This window comes from Thermobia domestica, chromosome 15, assembly GCF_964235325.1.
Source record: "Thermobia domestica chromosome 15, izTheDome1.hap1.1, whole genome shotgun sequence".
NCBI lineage: Eukaryota > Metazoa > Arthropoda > Insecta > Zygentoma > Lepismatidae > Thermobia > Thermobia domestica.
Window position 1 is genome coordinate 49,462,507 of NC_137468.1, and position 15,733 is coordinate 49,478,239.

The 15,733-nt window shown below is 35.2% G+C and overlaps 1 protein-coding gene across 1 annotated transcript in view; it reads left to right on the forward strand.

Annotated features, from left to right (window-relative positions):
- LOC145671021 (uncharacterized) overlaps positions 1-15,733 on the forward strand; it is a 436,546-nt gene that overhangs the window by 400,415 nt on the left and 20,398 nt on the right. Inside the window, exon 6 of the mRNA XM_081739678.1 lies at positions 12,995-13,141. Coding sequence (XP_081595804.1) covers positions 12,995-13,141 — 147 coding nt within the window. The remainder of the gene's footprint in view (positions 1-12,994; positions 13,142-15,733) is intronic.

Sequence of the window (15,733 nt, forward strand, 5' to 3'; positions counted from 1 at the left end):
CGTAAAGTTTGCGTCACTCTCTATTACAACGGAATGTATATTCTTCTTTGATTGTTAGATCTAAATCAAATTGGATTCTTTTTCATAGAACAGAAGGGGCAAGAGCACGCACACGTACCCTTGCCCCGTCAGTATCTGCGTACTCTTGCCCCCTCACTACACAATGGACTTCCCTGTGATGTTGCACAGACAACTGTTGGAAGAATGTCAATTTGCTCCATCCTGCCAAACAATGGACATGTTAGAAACTACCGTTTTATAGTACTTTGAAATCGTTAAAAAATTGTGTAAGTTATTACTTAACTACTTATTTGATTTTCCCAATATTATATCAAATTACTAGGAAAACAAATATTTGCCTAGATAGCTTGTAGTTTTCCGTAGCACACTCCAACTTGTATAGATTCTAGTCGTCATTAACATCAAACTCCACGTGGCGCATTATTGCCATACGTGAATATATTCTCCTGATTTTGGGGAATCGTATTCTTGCCCCCCACGGACTCTTGCCCCCCTGTTCTCTATCTCCCCCGAAAAATATTTCGTTTGAAGTTGGGCAGGGGCGCAGTTTTGCAGCTTATCGTATCCCTTGTTCACGAATACCGAAACCGCCAGTGCTGATTTTAAATTAATTTGTCCGTAGTTCTTTATCAAGAGAAATCTCGCCCATCCCAAGGCGAGGTGAAAAAAGTATGCTGATAATTAGTGCCTGTGTTCTTCTCATAAATATCATTACATAAAATACGTAGATTCTGTGTTATGATCTTTATGGTGCAACGCACTATGTAGCTACTAAACAAATGCGTGCTTTATCAAAAAAAAGTGTGTTTTTATTGTGGGAAAATAGTGGGCATTTGGGGTAGTGGTGGTTTGGGGGGGGATTGAGAATTTGAGGCCAACACAATATGTGAGCCACCGAGGTCAACTAGTAGCCAGTCCGGCCCTGATGAAAACAATTCTATAAGATCTTTTTTTTTTTTTAGCAGCATTAACAACAGTATTTATGAGTTGGTTAATAATAGTAGGTGAGGAATCTTGTGTGGATTGATGACAGTCAGATTCTGAATGGGTAAGATCTTCTGTGATTGGTCAATGAGACGCATTTTCTGTAGTGTTCTGATTCCTTTAATGGCTCTTCAAGGAGCTGGTTTGAGAAATGGGTACTTCAGTTCAAAATTAGGGCTAATGTGTGGTGATGCAGCAAAAAAAATATATATATAAAAGAAATTTGTAAGTATAATATAACTTTTTGTTAAGTGCAGGTATCTTGGTGGTTTTCTCCACAACGACAGTAAACTCAAGATGTTGTACATTTACGGAAGGAATGGTCTATTGGTAGCAGTTCCCACATGGAGTAGGGCAACTTCTAAAACTTATGGTATCTATACTGACTCTTCAAAAGCCTTTGATCGGATAGAACACAATGTACTGCCACACAAACTAACGACTTTTAATTTCTCTATACTAGCAAAAAGTATTTTGCGTCCTATTTACAAAATTGTAAGCAAATCGTCGTGTACAAAAAAAATTGTTTCTATAAAATTATCGTTATCTGGAGTCCCTCAAGGTTCAAATCTTGGACCACTCTTATTTTTACTAGTCGTAAATGATCTACCGTTTTACAATCACTATTCTAACACTCTTCTATTCCCGGACGACATTAAAGTATTCTCCAAAGTTAATTTGCTTGGGGACTGTGTAAAACTCAAAATAGACTTGAGCAGTATTAAGAACTGGTGTGAAAATAACCAGATTAGTTGAACGTGAATAAATGCAAAACTCTTTCTTTTATCCGCAAATGAAATAGTATTACAAATAATTACTCTATTGAAAGAACTAGTTTAGAGACGCTTAACTTAATCAGAGAGCTAGGAGTGTTATTTGATCATAAATTAACTTTTGCTTCTCATATTGAAATAATTATTAATAATTCATATACAAGTCTTGGCTTTATTATGAGAATAGGCAAAGAGTTTCTAACAATGTAATGAAACTGTACTTCTGTTTTGTGAGATAGCAGTCAGAATATGCCACTCTCTCTTCGTCACCAGGAACACTGAAGCTCATTGATATTATGGAAAGTATGTTTTTTCAATTGTTGAAATTATTTGCTGATAGAAAAACTGGCATGTATCCAATATATGAGTCATATTCAGAAATAGTACTAAATTTTAATATGCACACTTTGAAACAGCAGAGAGAACATACAGGTCTTTTACTTTTGCACAAATTATTACATGATAAAATTGACTGTCGTGATCTTTCTTCGAAGGTTCAATTGCATGTCAGGTGAAACCCGGGTAGTAAATAACAGTACATTTTACTGCAAAGAAACAAGAACAAATATCCTCGCTGAGTCTCCTACATAGAGATGAGTGCTTCGTACAATGCAATTCAAAGGATGTCTGGTATAGATGTTTCTGGAATGTCGAAAACTGTATATAAGAACAGACTTAATATATATATATATATGATAAGGAAAATGTATAAGTGTATAATCTTGTTAAAAATATACCTGTGAGTAAATACATTTATAAAAGAACACTATAACTGGACCCTGAACCTGTTCTGTTCAATAAATAAATAAATATAAAATAAGAGAAATGTAACTATTACATACCATTTAGATTCTTCAATGTATGTACACTGTCGATTTTCCAAGTTATCAAATAGTATATGAACAGTATGTTCCTTAATTAAAAAGCAGTTGAAAATTTGCGGAAGCAAGTGCAAGTTATTGTCAGGTTTTAGTATTTATGCCTTTGTGCCATCATCTAACGAACGTAACGATACCAGAAGAATTTATTCCGCAAACATTTTGTGTTGCTTCTTTGTCATTTCCTATTTATTTTTTTCCATTTATTTCTTCTTTTTGTGGTGTCTGTTATTGTTATTCAAAAAGATACCAAAGCGCTGTACATGTTTTCTGGAGCTTAATTCTTTGACAATCACAAGATAATTCTGAACTAATATGCATTTTCGGGTAACAAAATTTGCAAGTAACACTGATTGTAAGGGCTATTGAGGACTCATTAGTTCACCTCTCGCCGATAAAGTGTTGTGTTGCTCTTAATGGAGTATATTATATTGAAAATCTCATATACTACTAATTACGTTAAAAATTACCTAAAGCGCTTTGGAGAAATTGTCGAGAAAAAACGCAACATGAGATTTAATCTAATCATGGCCAGATGCATCGTAAAATGTTGCTGCGTGCAGTTTGCAGTTCTTATAAAATAATACTCTAGCTGTTGTTGGTATTCTTTGTTTATGTCCATCCAGGTTATGTAAACTACATGAGTATCGGACCATTTTGAAGACAGCATTTAATTGGTGCTTTTATTCCTTGATATATATCACTCAAGCCTCTTGTGTTTCAGTAACCGACGTGTTTCCCACACATTTCTCCCCAATGACTATTCAAGAGCACCATCTCTCCGATATGCGCTGCAGGTACAGACCGAATAACTCACATTTCTATTACTATATGTTACGTGAAACGTAGCTGAGAGAATAAAACACTCCTAACTGAGAACATCAATGTACCACCACGTGCAAAAAAAAAAAAAAAAAAAAAGACAGGTATACTGTAACTTAAAATTTTCCGCAATAACTTTGTTTTCGTAATGTATTATTTTTTTCTTTGTGTGTTCATGGGAGAAAGATGTTGGTAACTATTGCTTCTTTAAAATTTTATACAAAAATAGTGGGAAAAACGAAAACTAGAAATCAATAGCAACTTTCGACTCCTACCAACACCGGTTGAACAAAGAAATGAGAGCACAGGTACTTGGAATCAAGGTGAACGTGAAGTTTGAAAGCGATATTTCACAATATTTCTGTTTTAATTTTAATGCACATAGTACTGCAAAGTCTTTAAATGATAAATTAAATCAGGATTTTACATCCAAATTAAGTTGCTATACATTAATTCTCGTTAGAAAACCCGAATAGGCAATGAGAATATAATATTAGCCTATACTTTCGATAAAATGAAAAAAAAGTTGTAAACAGTGTAACCTAAGTGTTTGGCCTAGTGAGCAGCGAAGCGAGTTAGTAAATTACATGTGTTCTGCACGGCAATTCGAATCCGCCTCACTCCTTAATTTTTTTATACTTTTTAAATCACGAATTACATTAGCACACACTACATGGGTGACAATTTCCATGCCAGAAACCTCAAGTTCACAAGCGATAAAATACAATTTCTGCATTACGCACCTTCAACTATTTCAATAGGTATATTGATCTTAAGACAAAACCCTCCTCGAAAGGTTTGCTCTAAAGGATACTGTATTTATGACGATGCTTTCATTATGAAATATATAGTTTACTTTAACGTAGAATTGCATACGCCAAAACAGTTGAAAACTTTCTCATTCTTTTAACTTTACTTGAGTTGACTTGGCAACGGGTAGTATTGGATGTAAAATGTGATGGTTAACTTGTATATTTCCATTACATTTAATTCCAATCGAAAGTTTTGTGATCGAGACTTGTAAAAACAGTAATTTTTACACGAATCAGAATAAGTTCTTGTTAGTAACGGTGAAAATTGCTACACTATAATTTTGCACTGTTCTAACTATAAGCTTCGTATATATATATATATATATATATATATATATATATATATATATATATATATATATTCATTAATTACATTGGAAATATGTTTGATCGTTGACAAGTATCTCGCGCCATAAGCATCCGTGGGCCACCGATGTTCAACTGACGACATCTCGCCAAACATTTTCGGCCAGGCAGTGACGATCCGCGGTCGCCCCACTTACGATTTGAAAATTATACTACCAACGGCAAAGAAACAGCAAGACACCAATGAATCACAAAATTACTCCCACAAAGTATATTCAGTCGCCTATATGCGTGATTTCTTTACATTAAGGTGAGTCTAAACAACACTAAAAACAAATATCCCGGGGTGGACGCGAACCTTCAAACTTATGATTACTAAGCGAGTGTTCTACCGACTTCGCGATGGATGCGATGAAGATTCCCCTCGCTTGTAGAGGAATAAATCGTTTATGTCTTTCCAATTTGGTCAACCAGAGTACTCCTTTAACCGTATATATTCGACGATAACCGTTTTGGGATCAGATAAAATGCGTTCACCATGTAATTTTATTACAAAATGACGCGCGACTTTATACTTCATTTCATAGTTCTCCCATATTCACTTTCTAAAGATCGGCGACAGTAGCCTACTAAATTCATACAATTATATACACTCATCTCAAGATTTGTTACTTCATGATGTAGAGGCAGGGGTTACTCTTGACCCCCGGAGCTTACTTTAGGAACAATTCGTCAAGAAAAAGTAAAATATAATAATAACCACATGCTTATGACTGGTGATAGTTCGTGTTGGTCTGTTTGCGATTCTCCGAAACGAACCGAAGAAGCGTGGACCAAAATGAAGTCCTCACTATTACATGGTGGTAACTTCAACACCCCGACTCTAGATATTGTTTCGACTCGACGAACCCCTGAGACCAGTGGCACACTAATTGAATCCTTCGGCTCGTTGCTATGTCGGCGAAAGACATATGCTCGCTGCTATCTTGCTATGTCTTCGGAGGTATAAAAAATAAAGTTAAGACATTTTTCGATATTTGGTTCGCTAAATAAAAATGTGAACTCCAGTGCATCATAATACTTATTTATGTCCGCCCTTCTGGAGGCGGCATTAATTAAAGGAATGTTGTTCAACACAAGAGAATCCAGGATTACCATGAACTGGAAACGCATACATTATCCGCAATGAGTGGAGAACACACTCAGAATCTTCCTTTTGAGGGAAATTTTAAAACCTTTTCCCACAGCCTTTGAACAAGCGCTTCGTTAGGGACTACTTTATGTATTTTACTCCTTTGGAGGGACACACGAGCCCCGAGACCCCTCTGTGGATCAACACTGGGCGATACCCGGACAATCGTCACTGCAATGTTTGTCTAGGTAGCTGCATAGGGAAAGTTTTGTATAAATAAAAACTTAAGATTTCTTTCTAAAAAACAAAGGACGAAAACCCCATCGATTACTTGTTATAGGCTGCCGAGAACATGAAAAATCAATTCTAAAGGCCCATGGCTCCAAAACTATGGGACCTACTGTAGTCGGGTCAAGACTTCACTTAGGAACTAGTATGTGTTCTATCCAAAAATACATGTTTTAGAATCCTAAGGTACTCACGCAACAATTTTTATAGAGGTATTTGGAGAGTACTTTATATCATAGACCCGTAGTCAAACTCCCTCTATAAAAATTGTTGTGGAAGCACCTCAGAATTCTGAAACACGCATTTTTGGATAGGGCAGTCCGTTTGAGAGCGTTCGTATCCAAATTCAAGTAAAGGCATAGGAGACCCGAGTTCAATTCCCGATGGTAGTTAATGTGGTTCGAATTCCACGTTAATCAGCAGGTTCACGTCTCATATTGCCTCGCTACTGAAAGGAGCGTTAAACTCAAAATCAACTCAAGTCAACTCAAGTAAAGTTACAAGAATGATAAAGTGTTCAACTATTTTGGCGTATGCAATTCTAAAAGAATGAGAAAGTTTTCAACTATTTTGGCGTATGCAATTCTACGTTAAAGAAAACTATACATTTGATTATGGAAGTATCATCATAAATACAGTATCCATTAGAGCAAACCTTTCGAGGAGGGTTTTGTCTCAAGATTGCATGTGAACTTGATGTTTCTGGCATGGGAATTGTCACCCATGTGCTAATGTAATTCGTGATTTAAAAAGTATAAAAAAATTAAGGAGTGAGGGGGATTCGAATTGCCGCGCAGAACACATGTAATTTACTAACTCGCTTCGCTACTCACTCGGCCAAACACTTAGGTTACACTATTTACATTTTTTTTCATTTTATCGAAAGTATAGGCTAATGTTATATTCTCATTGCCGATTCGGGTTTTCTATCGAGAATTATTATGTTGCAACTTAATTTGGATGAAAACTTCTGACTTAATTAGCATTTAAGGACTTTGCAGTACTACGTGCATTAAAATTAAAACAGAAATATTGTGAAGTGTTGGTTTCAAACTTCACGTTCACCTTGATTCCAAGTACCTGTGCTCTCATTTCTTTGTTCACTCGATGTTTGTAGGAGACAAAAGTTGTTATTGATTTCTATTTTTCGCTTATATCATCTTCATTTCCCATTATTTTTGGATAAAAGTTTAAAGGAATATTAGTTACGAACTTCTTTCTCCCATGAACACATAAAGAAAAAATAATACATTACGAACAAAAATTACGAACAATAATACATTAAACAAAGTTATATCGGAAAATTTTAAGTTACAGTATATAACGACTCTATGGAAAGCGTCGTAAACCTGGTTCGCATATTAAAATATAAGTTACGAAGCGATAATTATTTGTCTTTATGCAGAAATCAACTCAGATATTTAAAGATCATGAATCTCACCTTTATTGCTTGATATGTCTTAAATATTCTTTTTTCAAACCGTGAAATACATAAAATTCACTTGACTAGGTAAACACATAACATGTACATAGCCACAACTATCCCATAATAATCACTTACATATCTTAAAAACATTCTTCTTTTCTGTTAATTTAAAATGAACATTCTACTAAGTATATTGCATATTTATGAGCACTTTTTGCCCTAGGTACAGGTAAATATTATACAAACTAAAGTATTTCGTTATAGAAAATGTCGCCCGACAAAGGGACTGAATATAAAAGTCATGAGTAGGCTTGGCTTTTATATACAAGAACCACTGGTCTGGTTACCTTAATGTTCTTTACATTACATATGTCCATCATATTTTAATCGCACCTTATATATATTCATTACATTTCACACTTACATATATATATAAATACATTCATAATAAATCTTTCATTTCATCAATATTTATCTTTAATCACATTAATCATATGTATTTCATTATTATCCATTATATTATTAATATATTTTCTTATTAAAAATATCGTCGCTTATTTAATTAGTCGTCGAAGGTTGCGATTTCGAAAAATGTAAAGGACAAACGTGGTTTACAAATAATATTAATCCTTACGGGCGCATTAAATAACAAACAAGTCAGATGTTACATTTAAAGGTATACATAGTAGCACTAAGATGTTATAATAAAGAAGAATCTTATTTAAGGTAGTCGTTGAATAATTGATTTTATAGAATAGAGCTTCCTTTTAACATAATCTTTGACAATTAAATTTTCAACACAAATCAATCTAATATAAATAATCTTTGCCTTTAATTAATTATAAATCGAATTATGATTCTTCACATTAACAAGAAAGAATAAAAATCATTTGAAAATTAATTTTCCAGTCTACCTAAAACTCTATTTAAGCATTTCAAATATTTATAAGAATCGTTTTCATCATTGATATTAACACATAAACTTTAAAACGAAAATTCACAAGAATCTATAACCAACATGGGTTTAACCTAATTTCGTCGACGGTAATCATGTTACATTCATACTTACATATGAATCTAATAAAGTGCACTGTACCGCACAATCGTGGTTAGGTTCTACATTAGGTTGTACCTGTCTTTCATCGTGATTTGAATTTTGATACGAAGTACCATCTCGGGAACAATGATTATGTCTATACATAGGATTTGTAGCATCTCTAGGATTTCGACATGTATTTCTATTATTTTTGTGTCTACTTCGGTTGATTAGGTTAGGCGGATTCCCTACATAGCCTTGTCTATTTGGGTCATTTTGATTGCTAGAGTATACTCGTCTTAGGTTCGGTTCAGTATTATTCACACTTCGGATATTTAAATTCCGAACAGGGACCAAATGATCTGAATTATTCTTATTTTTACCCATTCCTGATTGTGTTAGATTCATAGCATGGTATTGAGTTTCGTAGCATTGTACAAGCATTAATAAATGACTGAAACTCATACACTGCGTGGAAAATAAGATCTGTTGTAATTTAAATGGAAGCAAATTGCGAATCGATGCTATTATTCTTGATTCCGATTGCAAGGGATTAACAACCTTTAATTCGTTATAGACATTTACGACAAACTCTACAATAGATTTGTGCAATCGAGGATTGAAATGTTGATTTCTAAGGGTGGCATCTCTGTTTGCCAGCAAAAAGTCATTTTCGTAATTCGCGATCAATGCCGCTTTAAATTCCTCATATGTACTAATGTGATCACGTATTGCCTTAAACCATAAGGAACAAGGTGGGAGTAATACATGGGGTATTAATTTCATGTATTGTGATCGGTCGATAGACATGATATTGCATTCGTCTTCGAATTTCTCTAAGAAAGAAGTAGCATTTTCATTACACTTACCACTAAATTTGCTCATGGCTTTAATTTCGCTCATCTTGACACTTAACTTTACCTTTCTTTTCTCATTCCTTGTTCTTGTGGTGTGATAATTCCGGCCCGTGGCGTGCTGTGTCATGATACCATCTATATTTCGTTCATCAGTGATCTTCGGACAATTTTCCTCTAATATAATATCCTCCTCTGATTCCGGCGAAGGCGTATTCATCTCCGGTGATTGGGGAAATTCAAAGTGATTACTACCCAGGTTATTACGGTAGACGTTGCCTTTAGCCTGTAACGTTTTAATTTCTTCCTGAATAGTGGCCAACAACTGAGTATTTGCACGTATATTATTAGAGTTGTTGCTGACCTGGATCTTTTGCTGTGTAATGGAAGATTCTATTAATGCTAAATCCTTTTTTACAGCACAGATTTCTTGATTTTGGTAATCGTGCTTTTCTTGACACTCATCAGATATCCTTTTTAACTTCTCTTCAAACTGTGAGGATATGTCGTTCATCACTTGGACAATTGTTTGTTTCGTATCATCTGATTTCAGTTCTATCCGTTCTATCCGTCTACTTAATTCTTCATATTGCTTGCTAGCTTCGTTAAATTTCAGTTCTATCTTCTGTTCCATGGTCTGGTTAGATTCGTTGAACTTCTGTTCCATGGTCTGGTTAGATTCGTTGAACTTCTGTTCCATAGTTTGTTTTATCTCGGTCGTCATCTGCATAATTTGTCGCTGTACAGCTAACAAGAGTCGATCATCAGATGACAAGCTTGGTGTTGCACTAATTTCACTTGGATTACTAGTGTTTAATTCCTGCTGCACTATTTCACTATCCATTTTTCTTATGATGACCTTTCCGCTTCGTAATATGGTTAAGTTCGTATTCATAAATGGGAATATCACAGTAAATTCAGCCCTACTTTCCGTCTTCGGGAACTGAATTTTCAAAAGTCCCGGGTTTGGTAAACCAAATTTTTATAACGACTCTATGGAAAGCGTCGTAAACCTGGTTCGCATATTAAAATATAAGTTACGAAGCGATAATTATTTGTCTTTATGCAGAAATCAACTCAGATATTTAAAGATCATGAATCTCACCTTTATTGCTTGATATGTCTTAAATATTCTTTTTTCAAACCGTGAAATACATAAAATTCACTTGACTAGGTAAACACATAACATGTACATAGCCACAACTATCCCATAATAATCACTTACATATCTTAAAAACATTCTTCTTTTCTGTTAATTTAAAATGAACATTCTACTAAGTATATTGCATATTTATGAGCACTTTTTGCCCTAGGTACAGGTAAATATTATACAAACTAAAGTATTTCGTTATAAGTATACGCGCCATTCTTTGAACCTGGTGGTACATGTTTAATGTGAAGACAACATTGAGAATAAAAGGATTTGCTAATGAGGCTAACAATAAAAAATCTATATGAACGTAGTAAAGTGGAACCGAATTAGTTAACCTCGGCAAATTCTGTGTATTTCAATGAATTTATTCTTTGTTCATTGTTTTACACTACTGGTGGAAAAAACAATGGCCGATCTAGCTCGGGGCCCAGGAGACCTAGGCCCCCCAGTTTCTTGTGACAAAATTAATTGAAGCTACCATGTATATATTTTTAAAGTTGATAGTAAGCATTCCCTTTTATTCTTTATTGTAAAATTTTTGAAATGTTAGATATGCAGTAGTTTCTGTTGTAGTTTTGTGTTATGCAATGTGTAAACCAATACTTGAGGTCCACAATGTCAACATCCAATCTAGCTATAATAACCATCGGGAAAGAGGTAAGTTTGAAACTTCTCCAGGAGCCATAAAAAATATGAACATTAATTTACAGACACGAAGTAAGTACTTCGTTAACACCCAATTTGTTAACGAAGTGCGTAGACGGATTTCAAATTAAAATAAGTTGCATAAACTCATGATATGCCTATCATCTGGGTTCTGCCTGTTCCTCACCCAGGCTCGTAGACAGTCCAAAATGCAGGAAGGGCGGTAGAAGTTAGAGAAGCCCGATCCAGCGATATTATAGTTTATTTGCAAGCCTACCGTGAAAATGTTATGGGAACCACTAAACATTTAGGGGGCTGGACCCCCTATGCCCTCCGTGAATACAGGCCTGCACTCACTCTACTCTTTACTTTCTAAATCTGCCATTATGGCCAGAGCGTGTCGTGACATTTCGACATATGTAGCGTTTCGTCCTAGTAGCGTTCGTTCGAAACCCATCATGTGTCGTATCGTTTCGTACCAAGAAGCATTTCGTTTCGGCCCGCCACCTGATCGAGTAGCGTTTCGTTCAGTACTTACAGACACACATTGATTATGTTTACAGTGCGATAAAGTCCATTGTTAGCACCAGCCAGGACTGCGTACCCTCTTCTATTGGCACCTTTCTGACAGAGGTGGGACTACCGTATAAGCTTTGCACTCAGCATATACGAAGGGGGTAGTAAGTAACCAACGGGCACTATGGACCCGCCCTCTTAATTCATGGATCTTTTTTTTTTAATTTTTATAAACTAAATAATCTATGGAATTACCACACTCGCCCTTAAAACTTAAGGCCTGTATTATACGAACTCAAATATTACTACACAACGTGGCTGAAGCAAAAAATAGAATAACCGAAGTGCAAAGTGAAGATTAAAAGATAAAGTGTAAAAACGATAATTTCCAAAGTTGAAGTGGTTTCAAACTGCAAAATTTAATCCATAAGAAAATAAACAAACAGTATCACTGTATTGTGACTTTAAAAAAACTACACCTATATTACATGGAAAATGTGGGCCAAATGAATACAACTTTGTCTTCTGCAGTCAGTCTTGCACAAGCCCTGGCGCATTTCGCTGCACCGTGCTTGGAATTGATTTAGTAACCATCAAATCGCAAATATTCAAATTACACTTACAAAGCAAAGTGTTCCTCGATGGACATGAAATAAGGTGTACTTTGCTGAAAACAATCGGCAATGTTCTGAGTTAGCACGTACTAATAATGAATTGTTAACTCTATTGAAATAATAATATCCTTCCACGGAACCTTCCCAAAGCAAACAATACTGCACGGCGTGGTAGTGTCAGCACTGTCTCCCAGAGTATTCGTCAAATCGGACTTGCTCAAGACCGTTGCACATACTGGAGGGGATTCTAGCGGATTTCGTCGGAAACATCCCAGCACTGAACAATTGGCGTGTTTAGCTGCACTGGCGTATATAACTGCAGTTACCGTATATTAAGTGTTTAGAGTCGGTAAAGCCAAAAGAGAGGTTGTTGAGATAGGCCTCTCCATGATACAGGAGCTGAGGCTGTCTCATTTCGTTTCGGATCATAAAGCGTATCTATTCACATTTTAAAGGTCTCGTTCTCGTCTCGTCCCCTGGGAAATTCTAGTTTTCAGTACATTGTATTATTTGCCTTTCCAGTAGCGCGAGATATTGAGACATGAAATTAAAACGAAAATTGAATCCAAGCCAGATAAGTTTTAACGTCAACTGAACTTAGATTTTCTAGACTAAAAATGAAACACTAATCATTTAACAACAGTTTCTAGTGGAATTTCAAAGGATACTTCATGTTCTTGTTGATTTAAAAACATTGAACTACTAAAATGAGCTCTTTTCTTCTCTTTTTCCAGTATCGAAAACTTGGACAAGTTTAAAATCTCGCCCGGGCCCTGGAGCTTTGCATAGTCACGCGGCTTGCAGGTTACCAAGCTCAATGTTAATATTTGGCGGCGAGCGAGATGGACATCCTACCAATGAGCTATGGAGGTATCATTTTGGTATGTTTTTGTTTAATATTATATTTCCATAAGAAGAAATGCTTCATATTCTTCAAGCAGTGTTTCACCCAGACAAGTTAGGAGAAAATCCCCTCTAAATTTTAAAACCATTTCCTGAAATTTTCGCTAAAGATGTAGCTAGATGCAGCATGTAAGAGATGGATATAATCTTCTCATTAGACCTTTAGATCTTCCCCCGCGAAATCGAGAATACTGGGTAAAGCATTGATTTAAATACAGTAAACTCACAATTATCCGCGGCTGGATTAGCTATTATGCGCATTATCCGCGCCGAGTGCGTGATGACTAACCACACCAATATCGCCAGTTTCAACGATTAATCACTATATCTAGCGTTTTTGCCATGTTTTTGATAGCAAAATAATCATGACCAGGGAGTTCACAGAAAATTGGGGGGATCACAAAAAATGTATCATAGGGACCATGAAACATGGCAACTCTGCTTGGAGGCGATGTGTTTAAGGTGGCAAACTGTCTATACTGTTATCTAGCATGATGTAACTCTTATGCCAACTTTACCAGATTTCAAGCCACGGTTTGGGTTCTGAGCTCACGTTAATGGCATGTTCCGTCCTTCATCAGAACGCAAAACTAAGAATGCACACGAAATAAGAGTTGAAACTGTCTAGTCTGAAATAAAAAAAAACTGTTTCTATTGGAAAAGTTCTGTTTCGTCTTGAACCTCGTCTCGAAAACTGTGTCTCGTCTCTTCTCGTGCACACTCTTGCATAACTCTCTCACACACCACACAAACTCAAACTCAAAACTATTGACTACTATTATCATTACTGTAATTACAAATGCACTTTTGAAAGATATCGTTAGAGAAACATACTCAAACGTAGTTTTATTTCCTTTTTCTGTTCTAAAAATTAAAGGAAAACAAGAATTTTTAATAAAAGAGAGGTCTAGTTAGAGATCTTTTGTCTCTCTCATCTCCTCGATTTGATTGAATTAGCCCGACTTCAACCTAATCACAAAGAACAGCCAACGCGAGAGATGCAAAATGAAGCATCCAAGGATACAAAATGCGAGATGTGGGAATACAAATAAAAAAGGAAGCAGAGACACAGGGAACAAAGAACAAAGAACTAAAGGCACACACCATCCGGAAAATGTTCTTCGTGCTTTCCAGCTGGAACCCAACAGCAAAATCCCTCCGCCCTCCAAGAATTCGCCATTTTCTTTCCCTTTATCTCTACACTCAATGGCTGAGCCCCTGCTGTCGAATTAATGCTGTAGTATTAACAAGTGAGTGTAATTTACTTAATGTCTTCTTTGGGATTCCTCTTCTTTAAGGTTTTTTTTTCATCATTTTTTCTTTCCCCTTGTTCTGTTCCTTCTCATCTTGCCTCTGGTTTCTTAATCAAGAGACAGTGCGTTCAGAATTTCTTTTTCTTTGTGCATATATGACCAAAAATGTCCATATGATTTGAAGGACAATAGCGGAAATATCTTTTTGCCTTACAAAAATGTTTGGAAAAGCGTTTTCTTTATTCACATGTCTCAAATATCTTCTCAAGGACGGTAATGTTGTCCTTTCCTAGCTGTTATCTTAATCCAGCCATTTCGTGTGCTCTTCATTTTTTGCTGAAGTATTCCACAGAAAATAACGAACTTAATTTGTTTAGTAGTCAGGAGAAAAATAATCTTAACTTAATTCTGACCTAGACTTAAATTTAAAATAGTAGTATTTCATTTTGAGCTCGAGGGTAAATAAGTGAATACTTCATTTGCATATAATTCGCATAAAGGGAATGATATTTATCAATGTTTGGAATGTTCCCAGTCTGTAATCATAAACAAACTTTAGGGGGAAGAACATTATGAATGTCAGAGGGGGATTACCAGGTCTTTAATCTAAATTTTTTAATATTACAGACCTTTTACAATATATTTTGAGATATTATTTATGGAGGCGGTGAAAATGTAGGGAAGTACCCTTCGGTAACTAAGGAACTCAATATAAGTAGTTAAGAAAACAGCAAAGCAATAAGCAGTATACTATTCCTTGCAAGCTTTAATACTGACTTAATTTGCAATAGAGATTTATTTTACTATACCATATTTAACCTTAAATGCAACGTTTTAACTGTTTGTGTCGAGTTAAAAATTTAAAGCGTATAAAGTCCCGTTTTATATTTTTCGTCATAAGACACAGAATGTTTTTTTCTTACTTCTTAAGCGTAAAACATAATTAAATTTCTGCCACCCAATAACTTATTTCGTTCCCTACTTTTTAATTCATTACATTAAGAACAAGAACTTCGAGTTCTTCGGATCTTTTTTTTTTTTTTTTTTTTTTTTACAGAAAACAATTTATTTTAAACTCATACTTAAGATCGTTTACGAATTTTAAATTCTTCCGCGATACATTAAATGATAAATACATTTTCAATAACAACTACAGTATAACATGATTTAGTTCAAGCAATTGGAGAGAGAATGTCTAATAAGTATTTCTTTATGGTACGAACTGAAAGTAATAATAATAATTCTTGGATATAAATGAATAATTTCCGACGATTATGCCCTTTGAGCTAAGCTAGACGGTGATTAAGACAAGTGAAT